General features: G+C 35.5%; 1 protein-coding gene across 3 annotated transcripts in view; it reads left to right on the forward strand.

Moving 5' to 3' along the window:
- Positions 1 to 23814, forward strand: part of LOC127833388 (histone-lysine N-methyltransferase PRDM9-like) — a 50709-nt gene that overhangs the window by 17076 nt on the left and 9819 nt on the right. The window contains exons 3-9 of one of the 3 annotated variants that reach the window (XM_052358613.1): positions 486 to 571; positions 2383 to 2494; positions 3916 to 3992; positions 4240 to 4425; positions 5471 to 5636; positions 6410 to 6511; positions 6705 to 7366. In XM_052358613.1, the coding sequence (XP_052214573.1) occupies positions 486 to 571; positions 2383 to 2494; positions 3916 to 3992; positions 4240 to 4425; positions 5471 to 5636; positions 6410 to 6511; positions 6705 to 7366 (1391 nt within the window). Of the gene's footprint in view, positions 1 to 485; positions 572 to 2382; positions 2495 to 3915; positions 3993 to 4239; positions 4426 to 5470; positions 5637 to 6409; positions 6512 to 6704; positions 8693 to 23814 lie in introns of those variants that run through there. The other 2 variants (XM_052358611.1, XM_052358612.1) reach the window with 2 other exon arrangements.

A 23814-nucleotide genomic window follows, 5' to 3' on the forward strand; every position in this document is an offset into this window, starting at 1 on the left:
AGAATTCTTCCCAAAATGAGCAATTTCTTCCCAAAATCCATAGGCTAGGGCCTCTTCCCAATTAAGCGATGAAAATCTCTATCTGGCCACTATCTCCTTCACTTTTAGCACTAGAGCCTTGAAACTTAAACACATGGCAGCTATGAGAATATGTGGGACAGTGCATTATTTGGAATTTTGATATGACCCCTGTGTCAAAAGCTACAGCGTCAGCCTCGGCTGTACCATTTGTAGTTAAATTTCATCCACTTGTGCAATTACATGCGATATGTTAATGAAATGAGATTTAATTTAATGCGAATTTAATAAAGGAATTCAGATTCAATTGTCAAAAATATTATAGATATAGATAAAATAATATTATAGAGTATTTAGCTACTGGTGTTCTGGGTATTCGAAGAATTAGAATCACAAATTATTATTTTTGCTAAAAAATAGGGTGTGGAAGAGTTATTGCTTGTCTAATTTTAGTGATATGCTTGCAGAGAAAGCTGCAACAAGGAATGTTCCTCCTTTTCCAGAACCATCTAAGAGGAAATTGGACGAAACGTGTGACTTAGTGAGTATTAAGGTATGTACATGTATAAGTTACTCGTGTATGGTCTTTCTCCGCTACCACGTAGTGTGAGACATTAAACATTGCACTTGTCCATACGTTTGTGTGGCTGCCATTCCAGAAGCTTGTGTTTTCAAGTTCTCTTTTACGACTGGGTTAATCGTTTATAAAACTTCACAGTTGAATGACCTTAATGTGTGATGATCATAAAGAAAGGGAAATGTGCTGCAACAATTTGCGACAGAATTACTGCCCTTGGTCTGTCCCAATATTTTGTTTGTCTTCTTTAATGGTTTGGCAGACTTCACGCAAACTTTCACTGCCCAATCAAACGCAATAAGACTAAAGTTAAGAAAATACACTTTGATTTGGCCATTATTTGCAGATGGCCCTATGTCTGTTTTTGTATGGACCTTTTTGTAATAGAGATGGGAGGGAGGGTGAAGTGGGGGGAAGGGAAGGTATATAGATTCCCCCTTGATCGCCCCATTATTTCAACTTGCGCACCTTCATATTTTAGTTCGGATATTTTCGACAAAATCAGAGTAATGGCCTTTATACTTTAAGATTACATCTTCTAACTTGTGTTGGGAGTAACTTAAACAAATTATTGCCATGAGGGGGCTGAAACATAACAAATCTTTTAACTATTTCGTTGAGTTGTGGGCCTCCATATTTTGGTTGCAGCGATTTTTTTTGTCCAATTGGGAAAAGTAACCGTACCGGTCCAATTTGGAAAAATTAAGTCGTGAAAACCTGAAAATTGGGAAGAATCAAGTCGTGAAAACTCGTCAAATTTGGAAATCGGTGTATTTGATCTTATGCTCCCAAATACTTTAAAATTGATAACTAAGTGTTTTCAAGCTGTCAATATTATATTTACCTAGGTTTACGCCGTAGAGCTGCATAGAGAAACTAACTGTTGCATTTCCAAAAAAAATTATTTAATATTTTTTTCCTTTAAATGGGATTTTTTTGGACAGCAATTGGAAAATTTGCAGTTTTTTCGTTATTGGGAAAGTGCCATTTACTGGTACTTTGTAAAGGAGGACAACAATCGCTGGGTTGTGATGATTTCTACACAACAGGAGTTGTAATCCATTTACAAGCAAAATATCACACTCAAAAAGTATTGCCACCAAAGGGCTGAAAATTAACGAACAATTTAATCAGGCTGTGAACTTGCGCACCTCCATCTTTTGGTTCAGTTTTTTTCCCAACACACGTGGGGTTTTCAGACACAAAGGGATATATAGGGGCATCGGTGTCTTACAGACATCTGTGTTTTACAGACACATTTAATTGATTGTAAATTTACCCAGACAATGCTTATGTTGGCATGTTTTTATTTTGATTCATTAACTATAGCAATGGCTTTCTTTTTTCATGCCCCCGAAGGAGGGAATATAGTGATCGCACAGTCCGTCTGTCAGTCACACTTTGCGTTTAGGTTTCAAAAAATGCTCATAACTTATATGTTGCTTCAGATGTAACCTTCATATTTGGTATGTGTATATGGACAAGGCCTTTCCATACCCACAAAAATTTGGACCCCTGTGACCTTAACCTTGAACTAAGGGTCCGTGTTTAGGTTTCGAAATCTGCGTTAAGGTTTCAAAAAATGCTCATAACTTCTATCAAAGCGTTTATAGGTGGCATATGTCATCCTATGGTGACAGCTCTTGTTTTAAGTATAGTTTGTTTGAGAATGAGATTTCTCATATCTGTTGAATTGGATGCTTGTTTGTTTAGATGAAAAGATTATTGTTATAAGAATATAATGTATAAGATGTAATTGATAAATGTTGTCTTAAACAACTTTGAAGAGAGTGAAGAAAGCCAAGGCACCTGAAAAGTCCAAGACTGAGTGCAGTCTTCGAGAGAGGAACCTAGCTAGCTGTATGAACCTGGAACCTTCAGATGATGACAACTTGCTCTGTAAGCCTCAGTACAAAATATCCATAACCTTGCTCTAAAAAGTCTAACTAAAGCACATCAAACACATTACAAAGTTCAAGTCCCTGGGCACTTAGTTAACGAGTTGAGCGATTGTGATCAGTCTAAGTTTGGTGTCATGTGTTGTGTATTTAAAACATTTGGCTTGTTACCTCTCTACAGACAACAGTTGAATTAATCTTGATAAAACTTTGTCAGTATGTTTGTATTGATAATATCTAGGCCAAGTTAAAACCTGGTGCAAGAACGTTTACAACAGGTCAAATCCTAGAAAAAAATTGTTACATTTTTGAAGGAACATAAATTATTACATCTTGATGAAATTTGGTCAGAATGTTTAACTTTGCAATATCTAGGAAAAATAAGAACTTGTGTCTAGTGGAGTCAAAACTAAGTATCCAGGTCAAATTTAGAAAGCCTTTTTTACCATTTAAAGGCCTTATTTATGATTCAATTTTTATGAAACTTTGTCAGAACGTTTATCTAACAATATCTATGCCAATTGGGACTATGGGTGAAGTGCAGTAAAACACTAGGTTTCTGGGTCAAAATTCAGAAAAACATTGGTAGCATATGACAAGTCGCATGAATTTTAATCTTAAAGAACCTTGGTAAGATTGTTCATCTTGATTTATTTTTTCATAATTTCAGGTTTATTAAACAAAACTAGGTCCCCAGGTACAATCTGCGAAAAGTAGTAATAACACTCCAAATGCCTCATTTGTTTCTCATTCATCTATGTCTAACTGTTGTTTTTTTTTGCTGACCATGTTAGGCCTTAATAAGAACTGAGTCATGTGAAATAACAAACACAGGAACTGTGTCAAATAATAGGTTCCTTGAACTCAGGTCAGTGTTTTAACACTTTCCCCTATTAGAAGCTAAGTGAAAATGATTTTTACAATCAGCATAAAACCAGAACAGCCTGTGATTAACTCGCAGTCTGTTTAGGTTTAATTCTGTTTGCTGCTCATCAGTTACTAAAGGTTGGAAATGAAGCTTTTAATATTGAATTTAGTAAGAAAGGTCTTTAATAAATAATCTTTATAAAGGACTACTAATGCGTCAAAATATGTATCAAAGGGATAATGGGTTAAAGTCATGTAATGCTCCTATGTTGGGATGAGGGGATGTTCGCTTTTCTGTCAGTTTATGTGTTGTGCATAACTAAGAAAGTAAAATATAATGCAACCATATAAACCGAATTATCTGAATTGATGACCTTGGGTGTAGTTATAAAATAGGGTGCTGTGAAGAAAATACTATCTTTCCGATTAGCATCTAAATAATCAGGTTTGTAATATTCATAAAAATATAAGTGGTTTCTTAAAATCTGAATTACCAGTTGCTTTCAGCCTTTTACTTAGTTTGATTGTTGTCATATGACTATGTTGCTCTCTTAGACTGTGGAGAATGCAAGAAGGAGTTTGAAGGGGACTGCCCTGTCCATGGACCGTACTACTACATACAGGACAAAAAGGTTACACAGGGTTCAAATTAAACACATAAACTAAATTTGGAAGAGAGAATAACAAAATGACAAAATATCATATATTATTATGTTTATTTGAGACTGTTACTTAAAATGTGTATTAATGAATGTATAACATTTTTAATATCTTTAATATATGTCTATACATTTTAGAAATGCCTTATATATGCCCCTCTTATTCTTATTCAAAAGAGTGTTTCCAGTACCTTCTCATATACCTCAATATCAACTGCAGGTGCCAGAAGGGGGCCCCGATAGAGCTGACCATACCTTGCCAGATGACCTTGAAATTAAAACCTCTAAAATAGTTGGAGCTTGTCTTGGAGTATTTTCAAAAGTTAGACTGGAGTCCGGGATTATGTTTGGACCGTATGAGGGTGACATCATCTCTGACAACTCTAAGTCAGGATATTGCTGGCAGGTACAGGTGACTTTAAAGTGATGCTTACCTACATGCTTTGATACTTATTTTTAAGTTTAAAATAACATTAATAATTTAGCAAAGTCTAAATGATTAAAAATAAAGAGCTGCATTTGAAACAAATGCTTATCTTTGCAGATGGTATGTGTATATAGCTGAATGTCCTTAGTGTGTAAATGATTTTTAAGAAAGAAATTTAAAGAGCGACCAGTTTTGGCTAAATTGTGTTATTTGTATGTGGGTGTATTTCGAAGTTTATGAGGTCCTGCTGGGTCTGAGACTGTATTATGTGTGGCCCAGTACTCCTACCTTATTAACGTACTGGACGCGCACAGGTTGGGACAAATTTTTACTTATAGCTACAATTGCCGGCTTATAAGCTATTTCTGAAAGATTGTCAATTTTGGGGTGGTCTTGTGTTGTGGGGTTGTGGAGTGGGGAATCTAAAATACTTGGAGGAAATCCCACCTCTCCATTCCATTACGGTGACCACCAACCAAACTCACACATTTCAGAGAACGGGGAATGGACAATTGCTGCATAGGTGAGAAGCGCGTGTAACAACCAATGTGCTCCCCAAAAGCCTGTCGTTTTGTCTGTATGTCTACTGAAGAATTCATAGTTGAGTTATCTGTGTCCAAATATTTTTGGGTGGCCATTGGTGTCTGGAAAACATTTCTTGTTAAAATAACTAAAATGTGTTCTATATAAGCATGCTGTCATATTTCGATCTCACACGTCTTGTGAACTGATACAGTTATATTTGAAATAAGTATATAATTTAAGGATGTTAAGTTCTGTACCATTTTCCATGAATGAAACCCTAAACTTACAAATAACTTAGGTTGTGTGTGCTGTAGAAAATAGTGTATTTACTATTATCATTACAGCTGTTTTGTTTCTTAATGCACTCTTCAGTATTGTTGTCTAACATTTTAATGTGGCTCGCAATAAGAAGAATATTACATGTAGGTATCATATTTTCTTGTGTATAATTGTTTTTTATCTGTTTGTTGTTAATTGTAAGATTCTATATGCAATTCAGATCTACAAGGAAGGCAAAGAGAGCCACTTTGTGGATGCCCAGAATAAGGCCACCTCTAACTGGATGAGATACGTTAACTGCGCAATGACAGAGACAGATCAGAACCTTGTAGCATTCCAGTACAAAGGAGGCATCTATTACTGCACATTTAAGCCAGTTTCACCAGGTATATAAATGTTGCATGACTAAAGATATGAATAGTGTGGGGGCTGTCTCATAAGCGCAGTCTTGCCTTGGAAATACAGTTTAAAATCCCTTTACCAGTGTAAGAGTTTACTTGATCTTCACCATACAGGAAAGCTGTATTTTTCTTCGGCACTCAATTTCTCCTGATAATAATAGGTTATCAATATAAAATACCTTCGAGTATGAAATAAATAGTTTACAATTGCAGCTTTAAATCTAAATGTTGTTTCTGACACACTCCGGACCCTTGCATAATTCAGCCTGCGGTATGGAAAGACCTCATCAACGTCAAAATATAAACAAAAATGAATGCCCGGTGAATCCAAGTAATTAAAACACCCGCTTCTTACTATATCTTGTTAGGTCGGACTCCATGTTGCAGCAATTGGGTACAGATAAACAAATTATCATTAGTTTTGTGCAGAACTGACCACCTTGCCTTCGTACTTCGCCAATCGTACTTCAATTTAAACCGTACAAACTTGTACAGGTACTTAGAAAAGTCATATATAATGGAAACGTTAACTTTGCCTTAAAGCCTTTATTGCAGTCTTAAAATCAAAGATAACGTATGTTGAGAAGAATAAATTACTCAGTTTTATTAGATAAAATTAAAACCTATATGCCCCTTTTTTGAGACATATTGACATATTTCTAGTTAAGACATTTAGTGTCACATGATTAAGTTCAATATTTTCACATTATTAAAAGTAATTTACATGTTTATCTTTAAGATACATTGATTATTTACAGGAGATGAACTGCTTGTCTGGAACCGGGATGACTACACCAGAGAACTTGACCTTATCAGAGACAATAACTTGCCTTTGAGACCTAAATATGTCAATGGAAAAGGTTTGATTTCTGTTTTGACAGTTTATCATGACATTAAATAACTGTTCCCTCTTAAAAATCAATTCATTAATGTTTTCAAAGTATTGTATTGTCAATAGAATCAAAATATCTATTATTTGTTCAAATTTATACATAATGAGAATTTAGAATTTATAGAGTGTTCTGAATATCATTCTTAAATTGTTATTTTCAGAAATTTACCAATGTGTGCACTGCAAGACAGCATTTACAAGTGCAGTCCCCTATGGGCGTCATTTGAGGACAATGCATGGTGATAAACTGACATCCAATTATCTAGAATATCTGGACCAGTGGCTTCTAGAAAATGATCATAAATATCTTCAAAAGTATTCAAAACATTTACATCTCACAACCATAAACACAAAGTTCAACATTATTTTAAATGTTGAACAAAAACAAAGTGACATTTCACAAAGTCTCTGTGATAAACAATTAAAAAATGCAATTTTACAGAAGAAAACCATAGAAAATATGGATGATAAGACGACCAATCATGAGGTGTGTAAATTTCCTAGAAGTAACAGTAGTCACATGAACACACACACGAGGATATATACAGGAGAGAGACTGTTCGAGTGTGAGGTGTGTAGTTATGAATGTAACCATAGTGTTACCTTGAAGACACACATGACGTTACATACAGGAGAGAAACAATATAAGTGTGAGGTGTGTAGTTATAAATGTTCCCATAGAAGTAACTTGAAGAGACACATGACGTTACATACAGGAGAGAAACCATATAAGTGTGAGATGTGTAGTTATAAATGTAGCCAGAGTCGTTCATTGAAGACACACATGATGATACATACAGGAGAGAAACCATACAAGTGTGAGGTGTGTAGTTATGAATGTAACAGGAGTACTCACTTGAAGACACACATGATAATGCATACAGGAGAGAAACCATATAAGTGTGAGGTGTGTAGTTATGAATGTACTACTAGTAGTAATTTGAAGAGACACACGAGGATACATACAGTAGAGAAACCATATAAGTGTAAGGTGTGTAGTTTTGGATGTTATCATAGTGATTCCTTGAAGACGCACATGAGTATACATACAGGAGAGAAACCCTATAAGTGTGAGGAGTGTAGTTATGAATGTAACCATAGATTAACCTTGAAGACACACATGACATTACATACAGGAGAGAAACTATTTAAGTGTGGCGTGTGTAGTTATGAATGTAACCAGAGTGGTATCTTGAAGACACACATGAGAATACATACAGGAGAAAAACCATATAAGTGTCAGGTGTGTAGTTATGAATTTACCCATAGTGGTAACTTGAAGAGACACGTGAGGATACATACAGGAGAGAAACCATATAAGTGTGAGGTGTGTAGTTATGAATGTACCCATAGTGGTACCTTGAAGATGCACATGAGAATACATACAGGAGAGAAACCATATAAGTGTGAGATGTGTAGTTATGAATGTAACCGGAGTGGTTCATTGAAAACACACATGAGGACACATACAGGAGAGAAACCATATAAGTGTAAGGTGTGTAGTTATGAATGTACCCATAGTGGTTCCTTGAAGACGCACATGAGGATACATACAGAAGAGAAACCATATTAGTGTAAGGTGTGTAGTTATGAATGTAACCATAGTGGTACCTTGAAGACACACATAGGGATACATACAGGAGAGAAACCATATAAGTGTGCGATGTGTAGTTATGAATGTACCCATAGTGGTACCTTGAAGACGCACATGAGGATACATACAGGAGAGAAATAAAATAAGTGTGAGTTGTATAGTTATGAATGTTACAGTGGTGAGAAACCATACAGAAGAAAAACCATATACGTACGAGGTGTGTGGTTGTGAATGTAGCCAGAGTTGTACCTTGAAGATACACATGAGAATACATACAGGTGAGAAACCATATGCAATGTAAGTGTGAAGTGTGTAGTTATGAATGTAACCAGAGTTTTACCTTGAAGACACACATGATGATACATACAGAGAAGAGACTGTACAAGTGTGAGGTGTGATGTTATGAATGTAACCATAGTGGTACCTTGAAGACTTAAATGAGGATACATACAGGAGAGAAACCATACAAGTGTGGGGAGTGTAGTTATGAATGTAACCATAGTGATACCTTGAAGACGCACATGAGGAAACATACAGGAGAGAAACCATATACGTGTGAGGTGTGTTGTTATTAATGTAACCAGAGTTGTAATTTGAAGAGACACATGAGGATGCATACAAGAGAGAAACCATATAAGTGTGAGGTGTGTTGCTAAGCATTTAACCGCACTGGTCATTTGAAGACACACATGAGCATACTTACAGGAGAGAGACTGTACAAGTGTACATATAACAAGAGTGTTTCCTTGAAGACACACATGAGAATACATGCAGGAGAGAGAGAGTGCGCAAGTTTTAGGTATTGGGCTATATCTTTAACCATAGCGGTCACTTGAAAAGACACGTGAGAATACATCTGTTTCAATATGAGGTGTGCAGTTATCATGAGTTATGCATGTAACCGGAGTGGTTACTTGGAAGACACACATAAGGAAACATACAGCAGAGAGACTGAACAAGTGTGAGTCGTGTGGTAATGCATGTAAACAGAGTGGTCACTTGATGAAACAAATGAGGATACATGCAGGCGAGAGACTGTACAAGTGTGTGGTGTGTGGTTATGCATGTAACCAGAGTGTTTCCTTGAAGTCACACATGAGAATACATACAGGACAGAGACTATTCAAGTGTGTGGTGTGTGGTTATGCATGTAACCAGAGTGTTTCCTTGAAGTCACACATGAGAATACATACAGGACAGAGACTGTACAAGTGTGTGGTGTGTGGTTATGCATGTAACCAGAGTGTTTCCTTGAAGTCACACATGAGAATACATACAGGACTGAGACTGTACAAGTGTGTGGTGTGTGGTTATGCATGTAACCAGAGTGTTTCCTTGAAGTCACACATGAGAATACATACAGGACAGAGACTGTACAAGTGTGTGGTGTGTGGTTATGCATGTAACCAGAGTGTTTCCTTGAAGTCACACATGAGAATACATACAGGACAGAGACTGTACAAGTGTGTGGTGTGTGGTTATGCATGTAACCAGAGTGTTTCCTTGAAGTCACACATGAGAATACATACAGGACAGAGACTGTACAAGTGTGTGGTGTGTGGTTATGCATGTAACCAGAGTGTTTCCTTGAAGTCACACATGAGAATACATACAGGACAGAGACTGTACAAGTGTGTGGTGTGTGGTTATGCATGTAACCAGAGTGTTTCCTTGCAGTCACACATGAGAATACATACAGGACAGAGACTGTACAAGTGTGTGGTGTGTGGTTATGCATGTAACCAGAGTGTTTCCTTGAAGTCACACATGAGAATACATACAGGACAGAGACTGTACAAGTGTGTGGTGTGTGGTTATGCATGTAACCAGAGTGTTTCCTTGAAGTCACACATGAGAATACATACAGGACAGAGACTGTACAAGTGTGTGGTGTGTGGTTATGCATGAAACCAGGATTGTAACTTGAAGAGACAGATAAAACGGTTATTCATGCAGGGGAGAGAGTGTACAAGTCTTTGGCGTATGCATTTAACCTTAGCCGATGATTTATATTCCGATCTTCATGAAACTTGGTCAGAAGATTTGTCTTGGATGAGTTTGAAAATGGTTTTGGTTGCTTTAAAAACATGGCCACCAGGAGCGGGGCATTTAATTTTACATGGCAATTATGGCTATAGTAAAACCTTGTTAACACTCTAGAAGCCATATTTATTGTCTAATCTTCATGAAATTTGGTCAGAAGATTGGTCTCAATCATATCTTGGATGAGAACGAAAATAATTATGTTTCCTTGAAAAACATGGCTTCCAAGGGGCGGGGCATTTTTCCTTATATGGCTATAGTAAAATCTTTTTAACACTCTAGAGGCCACATTTACTGTCCGATCTTCATGAAACTTGGTCAGAAGATTCATCCCAATAATATATTGGATGAGTTCAAAAATGATGTTGGTTGGTTGAAATACATGGCTGCCAGGGGACGGGGCATGTTTCCTTATATGGCTATAGTAAAACTTTTTAACACTCAAGAGGCCACATTTATTTTCCGATCTTCATGAAACTTGATCAGGAGATTAATCCCAATAATATCTTGTTATCTCAGGTGAGCGACTTTGGGCCTTTCAGGCCCTCTTGTTAGATTATATAATCATTTTATAAGCTCATCTGTTGTTTTTTTTATATACAAGAGCTATTGTCTGTCATCACCTGAGGGTCGGCGTCTGTGTCGGCGTCTGGTTTAGTTTTGTGTTTATGTCTACTTTTCTCATAAAGTATCAAAGCTTTTGCATTCAAACATGGCACACTTACTTATTATCATGAGGGGACTGGGCAGGCAAAGTTAGATAACTCTTGCTGGCATTTTGAAAGAATTATGTTCTCTTATTATACTTAGAGAATTAAAAATTTGGTTAAGATTTGTGTTTAGGTCCACTTTATTCCTAAAGTATCAAAGCTTTTGCTTTCATACTTACAACATTCACTAACTATCATAAGGGGACTGTTCAGGCAAGGTAATGTAACTCTCACTGGCATTTTGTCAGAATTATGGCCCCTTTTATACTTAGAATATTGAACATTTGGTTACATTTTGTGTTTTTGGTCCACCTTCTCCTAAGGAATTATAGCTATTGCTTTCAGACTTTGATAACTTGCTAACTATCATAAGGGGACTGTGCAGACAAAGTTATGTTACTCTGACTGGCATTTTTCAGATTTATGGCCCCTTTTATACTTAGAAAATTGCAAATTTGGTAATGTTTTGTGTTTTAGTCCATTTACACCTTACGTGACATAGCTTTTGCTTCAGACTTGGATCACTTGCTATCTATCATAAGGAGACTGTGCAAAGTTATGTTACTCTTACTGTTATTTTGACAAAATTATGGCCCCTTTTATGCTTAGAAAATTGACAATTTGGTTAAGTTTTGTGTTTTGGTCCACTTTACTCCTAAAGTATCATAGCTATTGCTTTCACACCTGGAACGCTCGCTAACTATCATAAGACAGGTTTGTTTTTTTTACTAAGAAAGTGACCCCGATATTCGGCGTCTTCCCCTACCAGAACTTTCCCCTAAAAATACCATTTCCCCTCCAAAAATATAATTGTTTACCAAAATATAATATTTACCCTCAAAGAAATGTTTTTTTCTTTTGGGAAGTCGACACTTATCAAATTTGTACCATGTACAACGATCTCGCTCTCTCTCTCTCTTTCTCTCCCGACGAACACTCAAATTTGGGAATACCAGTGATTCTATATATAGCTCTTACATTACGTCATGGAAACCGGGCAACTAATCGTATTAATCATGTGACTATTTTACTGGATTCCGGTCTTGCGCGAGAAGGGTGTTTCGTCAATTAATTACCGGAAACCAGTCAAATTTTCATCCGGGTTATGTGAAAGCCAAGATATAAACGTTAAAACAGAAAAAAAGTCTCACAATTGGCGTTCATACACGAACAAAATAAAACGTTTGTACTCGGAAAATATTAATTGCGTTGACGCATTTTTTAAGAATGAATCATCAAAAACCGTTGAAACCCAGCAGAATTCGGAGATACATGTAATCAACATCGATTAATACTGTCGAATTATTGTGAGAGGAAAGTAGACAATCGGAAGCTGCCGCACCTTTCCCTTCCAATACTGTAGCAGATTTAGATCGTCAACCCATTCATCATGAAATTTAGATCATAATATGGACATCGTTCCCCGGCCCCAGTTGAAAACATTTCCCATTATTAGATCTACACCTGCAACTTTATTTAGGACTTTGACTATAATATCATACTTGTTCATGTTTATAAGAACAAAAAGGTCAGAGACATGCCTCTTTTTCTAAAAAAACACCTGAAGTCTGCAGGTGAGTTAATGACATTGAAATGAACAGTTTTTATTTTTTCCCCAAATATGTCTCTTTCGCGCTTGATTTTCCCCTTTTACCCAGCGTCCAGCGTCTTCCCCTTTTTCTTAAAAAAACCCTTAAAGGGGACTGTACAGGACAAGTTGCATAACTCTGGTTGGTATTTTGATGGAAGTATGGCCCTTTTTTGACTTAGTAATTTTGAATATTTTGTTAAATGTTGTGTTTAGATCCACTTTACTTCTAAAGAATCAATGCTTTTGCTTTCAAATTTCAAATACCTTCTTATTTTATGAGGGTGCTGTACATAGCATGTTGAATTTGACCTTAACCTTTGAATTACATTGACATTCAAGGTCAAAGTATAAAATTTTGCTTAATTTGCCATAACTTCTATATTTATGATCAGATGTTATTCATACTTTGACAAAACAACACTTACCTGACATACCACAATAGACTCCACCCAAACCATCACCCACGCCCCGTCCCCAGAATCCCCACCCCCATTTTTTTGTCCATTTGGTTCTTATTTTTAAAAGATCATTTAATAAATGACCACACCCCACACTTAGAATCCCCCCCCCCCTAAACACATATTTTTTTCCTTTTTTTTCTTTTTTGAAAGATAATGTAATAAATGACCAAACCCCACACTATACACCCCTCTCCACCCCCACATCTCTACCATTTTTGATTTAAGTATTGTTATAGGTCCCTTCACCTTTAAAAAGAAAAATAGATGAGTGGTCTACATCCGCTAGGCGGTTCTCTTGTTAAACAAATTTCATAATTTCATAAATAGATATTAACATGTTCGCATGGTTAGAAACTTACATTTTGGCCATGGTTGCCCAGCCTATTTCTGTGAACTTTTTGAATTGAGGAAATAATGAGCTTTCTCAGAAAATATTGGGGCTCATCAAACATACATATAGTGGTCATTGACCATCGGATGCTGAATATGTCCCTTCTGCTTTTGTGGTGGTTTGCATTCTATGCGTTCTGAAAAAGCTCTTCTTCAGATTTTTTTCAACACATCATTGGTCTGAGACAATGAATGTGAATAATTGAGAGCATTATTTATTGTGACCATTATACCATAAAAATGTATTAAGAGAAAGTTCAGTAACAAATGTTTAATTTGGAAAAGGAGCATGTTTTAGGTCACCTGAGCACGTAGTGCTTTAATGTTGGGGGCCTTTAGGAAACCCTGCCGTTTGTTGTCCATATTTATATGCATTTGTCAAATTTTTCTTGTTAACGAAATCTGCTGAACCACTGGGCAGAATTTTTGGAAACTTGACATGAATAATCCTTGGCGACCCTCTATTAAAATTGTTAAAATCATGTATGCCCATTGCATTTGTACGTCAACAGAGCTAAAAATAGAAAAAAAAAGAAGAATGTACTCTTCCAAAATATGTGAAACCATAATGGTTAGGACTTTGGTAATATTTGGTATGTAATATAGTGTAGTGGCACTCTACTAACTGTTTCAATTCATGCTCTTGTCGTCAAAGAAAGCCAAACCCCCCGTATCACGACATTTACAGGTGTATACATAGAACTGTATGATGACTTAAGAATCTACTCTGAAACGACAAGTTGCAGAAGTGTAATATTTGGCATATAACATTGTATTATGGTCCTTTTCCAAGTTTGCTAAAATACTCCGCCTAGGGTTAAGACTTACCAAGTCCTGGAACTATTTTGTTTCAATGATATTTATAATTGTGAAATATGAAAATTAAAAAAAATCTCTGAAAAATAAGGCATATAGATTTGTTTTATTTTGCACCAAGTTTGTTCAAAACAAGCCAAAGGATTTTAAATTGGCACCGCCCTGGATGCAACCTGTTTTCATTTAATTTATAGTTAACAATATCTTTGAAATTGCAAGGCACAGCGATTTGGTATTTTGCATTAAACATGGCATGATGGTCCTCTACCAAGTATGTACAAAATCGTGTACCTGGGTCAAAATTGATCATTCGGCATGGTTACTTGTTTCCCGTATAATTATACTGGGAAACTTTCAAAATCTTTTAAACTTCATCTACCAAACATCAATGGCATGCACACACGTTTCGGTTAACTTGTTTCCCCCCCTCTGAATGAGTGTATTGAAATTACGTGCCATGAACAAGAGCCATAACCCTACACTTTCTTATTTAAAGAGCTATTGCCTTTTGTAATTGTTTGATATCCGTCTGTCACAAACTTTTCAGAAATATATATCAGAAACTATATTGAACAATTAAACTTCATGTCTGAATATGTATCTCAACCAGACAAAAGGCATGAACAAGAACCACAACTATATAAGATTTAACATTTGACTAAATGGGCGTTCATTTGTGTATATATATATATATATATATATATATATATATATATTTATATATATATATATATATATATAATATATATATATATATATGAGGAGAAGTGCAATTCACAAGAACCACAGCCCTAGCTTTTCTCAAATACGAGTTATTGCCCTTTGTTGTTTTTGTATGTTTTATTTCAAGGCTATTGTTCCGATACTATACAATATTTCACATAATACTTCACGAGTGTATATATATCTATAAGAAGTACCAAGCACAAAATCATAACCCAACACTTTCTTAAACAATATTTATTGCCATTTGTTGTTTGTACATGATGTAATTGTTAGAGCTTTATATCATAAAAGATTTCAACAATAAGCTTCATAGGTATATATATATATAAAGCATTTATGAGAAGTGCCATTCATAAAATCCACAACCCTACGTTTTAGTAATCACGAGTTATTGTCATAACTGATACAATATCTAAATATGAAACTTCATGTGTGTATATATATGAATACATATATCAATGAGGAGAATCGAAATGTATAAGAACCCTAACGTTTGTTATGTTACAGTTATTAATCCATCTGCAGCCATCAAACAACTGAATTTATTTCTGCTATCTCTGCCAAGTGTTTACTAAGAATTACTCGTCTTGAAGTATTTCATATAGATACAAAATTTGATTTATGACTTTTGGAAATATTATATGTTGAAAGTTATATTGTAAGTTGCTCAAGTTTAGACTTAAGTTTAGATGATAAAAAGCATGTATCTGTCATTGGGATTAAATGTTTTTCTGTGAATATTACCAGACTATTGGAACTCCTATCTATATGGATTTCATGATTGTCTTCCAGTTATGGAAAGCAAATTGTGATGATGTCCTTTTGGTAAATTGTTTTATTAGTTTATATTAAGTATTTATTTACGTATAAATCTTTTTTTATAATATTTAAATGTATGTATATAAGCAAAAATATCTTTATCTCATAAAGTAAGTGGTTTTTGCATGTTTTTATGATTGTACATCCATATGTTTTAAACATGAGATTTCATTTATATCAGATTGTATAAATAGAGTAACAATATTTACCTTGATTATGAACTCTTTACTTAAGTTTAACTTAAAATGCTTTCTCGGAGCTTATAGAAATTTGACACTTATTTGGCTTTATATTTCACAGTATTCATTGGAATTACAATAAAGAATGCATTAAGTAACAGTTCCGATATCAATTGATAAGGTACGCATCGTCTTACGAAAATGGGTATAATGTCAAATGGGGCCAGACTAATTCCAGACCAGCCTGCACATTGCGCAGTCTTGTTAGGAGCTACCTTGTCTGCTAGTAAGTGAGGCAAGGTTTCGTGGACTTATTAGCTGACAGATAAGCTCCAGACCAGACTGCGCTTATGCAAAGGCTGATCTGGAGGTATTCATGTACCATAGACATTAGAATAACGCTGCTCAAATAATGTAGAAAATGCATTTTAATTAGCATTACATTACACATGTGAAGAAGTGTTTTAGCATGTTGTCATTTTGAACAAGTATACATGTTTTGGTATTTTACTAATGTTTATGTTCATGTAATGTTTAAAATTGTTTGTTCTTAAAACTTGTTTTCCTAAAATGAAAAGAGTTCTTAGAGCTAAATAAAAGATAATTTAACCTTGTCATCATTTACTCTCTTTTTAGCCAACTGAGCACAACATGTGAATGGTGGGCTCTTATGATCGCCTCAAGCCATAGTTTGTGGTCATTATTACATAAGAGTGACATCTCAAGACAACACGTGCATTACCCAATCTTTAAATTTGACAAAGCATAGGACCGAATCATATCTCGGTTAAATTATAAACTCTGTAACGTTTGTTCAAACACTTGGTCAAATTAAAGGAAAAGCTTATGGACACTCTCAGTGAACATATTTGTTTCCCAATCTTCATGAAACTTTGTTATCAGAACATTCGTGGGAATTTTATCTCGGCTGTATTCGTTGATGTGTTATGTTGGATCAATAACGAGATCATAAGTTAGTTTAATGAAAGAAAGAGACCGTGAACAGAGGCCACATTTATTGACTAGCTTTCATCAACCTTTGGCCGAATTATAACTCATTTGAATTTGGATTCTGAAAATACCTGTTCAGGCTTTGGTTTAAATCTGAGAATCGCGGACAGACATGTTTGATCCCATGCACGGTCACATAATGTGTGGTTATTAGTCATGAAATTCTTTGTGCGACCATTGTTTACCTTAGTTCTGGTAAACCAGATAGTCCAGGAAAAAGTTATATGTTTGACTGACCGCCATGATTTAAAATGAACTACTGTTCCAAACGGCCAAAAACAAAACATACACGAGTTTTTGGTGCCTAAGGTCTTGTGACAATGTGTTACCCCCACTCAAATCATCATGACATACTCGTTTAAATAATAAAACAAAGTGTCCATATCCCTAATATGTATTCTCCAGCTACCAATCCATTGCTGGCAATTTAATAGGCCAAGAAAATAAACAAACCACTTAATTATGCTTGGACCCCATTCAGTTTGACTGGCTTTGTGCTAGGTCCAACAGATGTTAGTTGAGACTGGATATTTAGGTCTTTTAGTATGGTGTAAGACTTCATTCTCAATTTTGTGGCATGACTTGTTTCCTGTTTTAGCCTAGGCATAGGCCAAGGCCAAATAAAGTATATAATAGCCTTTTAATGTGCCCATATATGTTTTTAAAGTTTGAATCTTTTTTTGCCAAACATGTGTATGCGTCATTTTATGACGAAACTTGACCATTGTTATCAGCTTTACTTCTAGGGATGCTTTTGTAGTTATGAGTCTATGATGCGATACCACTGCACAATCCAATTGGACTGATCCAATTACCGGTAGCATGTGAGTTCCGTTAGTGGTCACCATACCGGACAGGCGGGATTTCCTAGCTCCTGGTATTCTTTTACCGTTCACAGCACAATACCACGAAGAAAAGTAAATATTTCACAGTAAATACCGAAAAGCTGGAATTTGCATATATCAGTGAACACTCCTCTCAACTAGCGGTTTTTAATACTTCCCAAAGTCGAAAGCTTCGTGCTGTAATAGCATCGCATTCTGTAATGGTTATAATGGCAACTTGCACATTTTTTTATTATTTCGTTTTCTTTGTTGGTACAATTATTTAACTTTATTCCAAAGATTTTAGTTTTGCGAGTAAATTCATTTGATGATATTTTTCAAAAATAATAAAATATTTGAACAAGTCGCTTTTAGTGAAAGCCAAGAATGATGTCTTTGAAGTGGAAGTCCTTATGTACTTTCAAATAAAACTACTGCAAAAATTATAAATCATTTCCGTACAAAAAAGGGACCATGGGCCCAAATGCGCTTACCTGCGACTCGTAAAAACTTAACTTCACCGATAATGTGGAGTTAAGATTAATTAAAGCACTTTAAGAAACGAAAACTATTTAATGAATTTACGGGTAATTTTTAGTTTTCAACTGGGCTGAGATGACCCAGTTTCAAACTTGGCCATTACATAATTGGGGAAAATCTCATGACCAAATTTCATGAATCTCAAACAACAGTAGCCTATAGAACGTTATGCTTAGGTGAGCTAAATATGGACAATTGAATGATGCCGTTAATGCGCATCTCACAAAGACTGCACGATGGAATGTACAGCTCATTCATGTTCCCTCATAAGATGTCACCCAATCAACTCATGTGATAAAACCAAACGAAACATACTAATGTAATATTCTTTGTAAACGATCTTGCAAAACGTATTTATGACATGCTTGCCTAAACCTTTTCCGATAGACTCGTAGACAATTAGCCACTACATACCAATGTGTTATCTACTGTGCATATAGGTAACTTTTTTGTCGAGTGCGGTTTCAGAAATGTCGATATGTAATAACACTGGTCGATTGTATGTATGCGCTTGTGTGTGCGTGCGTCTGGACTTGTCGTGACTCAATATAAAGAAGTGAAACTCCAGCTGCTGTAGCAGTATTGAATTTTCATTAAAACAATTAGTTGGTCCTTTATTTAAGGCAAGTGACCGATTGCCCAAACAGTAAAAAATAATAAAAACACAATACCGCCACCAGCCTCTGAAGGCTGAAAATATAACAACATCGAAGATATGTACGGGGATACACGCTACTGCATCCACGCAGCACACATCAAACTGTTGTGCAATGCAGTATAAAGAAGTGAAACTCCAGCTGCTGGAGCAGTATTGAATTTTCATTAAAACAATTAGTTGGTCCTTTATTTAAGGCAAGTGACCGATTGCCCAAACAGTAAAAAATAATAAAAACACAATACCGCCACCAGCCTCTGAAGGCTGAAAATATACCAACATCAAACCTTGATATTCATCATGCAATTTGTTTGTACATCACGTACAACGCAATTTCACCATCATACTACTACTACTACTACTTCTACTACTACTAGTACTACTACTACTACTACTACTACTACTACTACTACTACTACTACTACTACTACTACTACTACTACTTCTACTACTTCTAGTACTACTACTACTACTACTACTACTACTACTACTACTACTACTACTACTACTACTACTACTACTACTGATACTACTACTACTACTACTACTACTACTACTACTACTACTACTACTACTACTACTACTACTACTTCTACTACTACTTCTACTACTGCTTCTACTACCAGGGGCGTAGCTGGGCTGATTTTCAGTGTACGCAAACGGCATGCTAGGTGGGCATGCTCCCCCGGAATTTTGTTTACCTCTACGAAGCCGTAAGTGCATTCTAGAGATGTTTCAGACCATATTATTGTGCAAAATATGGCGTGATAAACTCGGATATGATCCCATTTATCTTCGATTTTAAAACTTGTGATTTCCTTTAAGATTTATATTCTACAATTATGTCGGCGTATATCATTTAATGTTCATGTACGTCTAAATAAAACCATGATTAGGTATGGTATAAAATAGGGCATAAAACTTTTGGATAAAAGTAACTAAAGCTTAAGTTGTATTGTTAAACACAAGTAAAAGAGACATAATAAATCAAAATATCCATCTTTTACATAGCATCTATGTCTATCATATTTACTCGATAAATGTACTAATATCTCGTCTTGTTTTTTCTACCTATAGCAAAATATTTTTATAAGCAATACACGTAAACTGTATACATTCGAATTAATGCAAGGTCTTCAGTATTACATGCATTACATTACACACGAAATAAAAGGACCAAACGGCGCTCCTTTCGTCTGGCATAAACGTCAACGACGTCACTAAAGTGCCTGTACTGGTGCAAATCACCATGCCAACAAGGTATGGAAGTTGCACCAAGTTGACAGAATTTGGTGTATTACACCATTACAGTTGTCATAAATCAAGCTGGTGTCATAAAATAGTCGGTCCAGTTTGTTTCTGAAGTCATGTTAACAGTGATCTTTTGTCATCAATTTCATCTGCACAGACAGTTATAAAACAAGTAGATTATCTGTCTTTCAGTAATCATTGTAACAGAAAATTCAACATTCTGCACCAAAAGTCAAAATAATGTAGGAGCGACTGTCCGGGTTGACAAAATAATGTAGGAGCGATTGTCCGGGTTGGAAAAATAATGTAGGAGCGACTGTCCGCCCTGTCAAAACATCGTAAGAGCGACTGTCCGCCTTGTCAAATTTAGCGTAGGAGCGATAGTCCGTAGGAGCGATTGTCCGGATACCGAGAATTGAAAACTAGATTTTAAATAAATGCAAAATGCATAAATGTTGACATGGTATTTTTTCTGTATGATATCAATTTACCTCGCTCGTGGAGAGTTTAGAACAATATAATTTCGTCAAATTTATATGAAATCAAGGCTTATTGTTAAGACAACTTATATACACATATATCAAATAAGTTGAAATAACCGAAATAAGATAATTTTCACTTTGAAGTAAATGGCGACAACAACGAGATCAATTAAACATAAATACAAAATCGTGTGAAGGGTCAACATCGGGTTTCAATACTGTCCGGATAATAGCAAACGAAATTAAACAAATATTCTAGACAATTCTAGTTTAAATGACGCGACATTTACGTAAGATTCATTCATTTCAAATCGACATTTTTTTCACTATATTGTTGAAGTGTTAAATTTGAACGGTTAGTTTGGACTTGCAATCAAACATCGATCAATTTCTGGTAATATTTTTATCTGTTCATTATGCTTCATTTATAATTAACTGATTAAGTCATAATTCGATACTTAAAACAATCAAGATACGCCGTCATGTGTTTGTACTAAGAAAACCTTCGATATATATATGTCGATCTTTACTATGACATCAGCTGATATCGATTCTTTTGTTATGAACTCAAGCAAGTGGTGTTTGAATACGTCACTTCCGGTTTAAACAAAAATCTCTTCTCGATCGCAAAGAGCGAAAATTCGGCATAGTTATCGGCTGTATACATGCTGAATACGTTGGTTTTAATCTAATGGCACGGAAATGCATTAAAGTATTATAATCTCACGTTAAAATTGTATATTTATGGTTTTTTAAATCGAGGCAGGTGATCTTTAACAATCAGAATAGTGGTGTTTACTATGCCATTTTAAAATTCCGTGAAACTTTGTACACGAAATATTTTGATTATAAACCTTTATTATTTAGAAATAGTATATTCTTCATTTCAGAGTTGTTGGGGTACCATAGTGACAGAGTCCCTTTAATTAACACAACATGATTATTTGGATTAGCCGATATGCCTTTCATCGTTTAGTTTTAATCCCCATTTGGTTTTGAGGGCGTCTCCGCAAAACGACACACATGTGACATATCTGAAAGCAGGATAAATATACCGAATACAAACTATGCATCATATAAAGAATCTTAGCACAGTTTATGTATAATGTAAACGATTCCTTGTTACAACTAGCCATTGAAAATGAGTAAGATTTTACACTTAAAAAAGTCGCAAGTAAAATGTTATGTAACCATGTTATGGCATATAAATTTATTTATAACAGCTGACTACCATTTTTGAGAAAATAACATGTAAAACACACACACGCGTGTCGAGCTCATTTACTATTTTCGTTCATAAACGTCCTATTTCAAAGGAACTTTTTCACTCTTTGTACTTATTAATGTATACAGCACAGTTTCAGTTCGTATGTATGCGTGGCAATAAATACTATCAAGGTTCTTAATCTCATTTTTTTACAGAAATATAATACGTGTTCAAGTAAATGTAATTATATTAGTAAAGATTGTAATAGGTGTGCCTAAAAGGTAGAAGGAATGCCTGCATATATTCGTCAACTGCCGTTTGCATTTTCTTGCTACTGCCGTTTGCCATTTGTATTCGCACTACTGACGTTTGTCATATTTGATTTTACTCTTTAAAGGGGCCTTTTCACAGATTTTGGCATTTTTTAACTTATTCATTAAATGCTTTATATCGATAAATGTAAACATTGGATCGTAAAAGCTCCAGTAAAAAATCAAGAATTAAATTTAAAAAAGGAAAAGAACATTGCCCGGACCAGGTTTCGAACCAGTGACCCCTGGAGTCCTGCCAGAGTCCTGAGGGGAAAACGCTTTAGCCTACTGAGCTATTCCGCCGATTACACTAATTGATGTATTTTATACCTTATATAAGCAATCTTCGTAGTTTCACAAAATTTAACGACAAAAACAGAACTCTCCAAATTATTCAATCGTTTCGCGTTGCAACGCTTTATAATTTTTAGGTTTTAAAATCGTCAAAAGATGCATATAATGGCTATATTAGACCATGGTAAATGTTCAGTATGACTGTTCCCTCACAAATATCATAACTAAAACGAAAATTTGCGAATCTGAAATAACTTTTTTCAATTTTGTCAATTTACCAAAGCGTGAAAAGATCCCTTTAAACGTATATTTATTATCCGGTACATATTTTGTTTGTTTATGCATAGAAATATGTAATTTATGTTTGTCCGGTAACACATCAACGGTTGTGTGATCGTTTATTTTTGTGAACACCGACTCTTTGAAATTTTACTACGGACGTTTGCTTCTACAATAGAAATTTGTGTCGAAGTGTTCTCGAACACCACATACAACGCGTGATACATCGATCGCAATCTTTATGCATGCCCTATTACCTACGCTATGTCGTATGAAAGCCAGATGACGATCAGCTGCTGTCCTTCATAAAACGCCTACGGACGTTGACCTATGGGGTCAAGTGACAGTTTGTGTTCATTCCCAGTGGTCATCGAAGCTCAACAACTTGTTTCACGCATGCCTGCTTTCCAATATATCTTTACATTTTTATCTGACTTTTGAATAAAATCTTACGTGTTTATACCTAGGCAAAATACATCGTATGTGATGTGCGCGGTATCTTGTTTTTATCAACGACTTGCCACTACATGTCACATCCAGAGTAATGTTATTCGCAGATGATTGTGTGTTGTATCGGGAAATCAATTCGGAAGAAGATTGCCAGGTCCTACAAAACGACCTGATAAAGCTAGCTGAATGGGAGAAACAATGGGGTATGGACTTTCACTCAGAGAAGTGTAGCATTCTCCGTGTTCACAGAAAGAGGAACCCAATCATGTTCCATTACTCCCTGAAAGATCATATCCTCTAGACTGACTCGACTACCAAGTACCGGTGAGTGACCTTGTCCCATAATCTTTCATGAAACCCCCATGTGGACAAAACAGTAAAAAAGGAAAACAGCACATTCGTATTCCTCCAGCGCACTGTTAGGTGCCAAGCTCCAAGTAACCTCTAGTGATTCTTATTGCTGTGCCTGCCGCGACTACCGTAACTAGAGAGGTCTGGGTTGAAGAGGTGGAAACGAAGCTGACTAAACTTTTTACTATCTCTATACTTTTGACTATCAAATCTCTTCTACCTATTCTATCATTTCATATCTCTCTCTTTATTCGGACTTTCACGCATATTCCATCACATGGCCGTAC

The sequence above is a fragment of the Dreissena polymorpha genome, chromosome 6 (genome assembly GCF_020536995.1).
Source record: "Dreissena polymorpha isolate Duluth1 chromosome 6, UMN_Dpol_1.0, whole genome shotgun sequence".
NCBI classification, from domain to species: Eukaryota; Metazoa; Mollusca; class Bivalvia; order Myida; family Dreissenidae; genus Dreissena; species Dreissena polymorpha.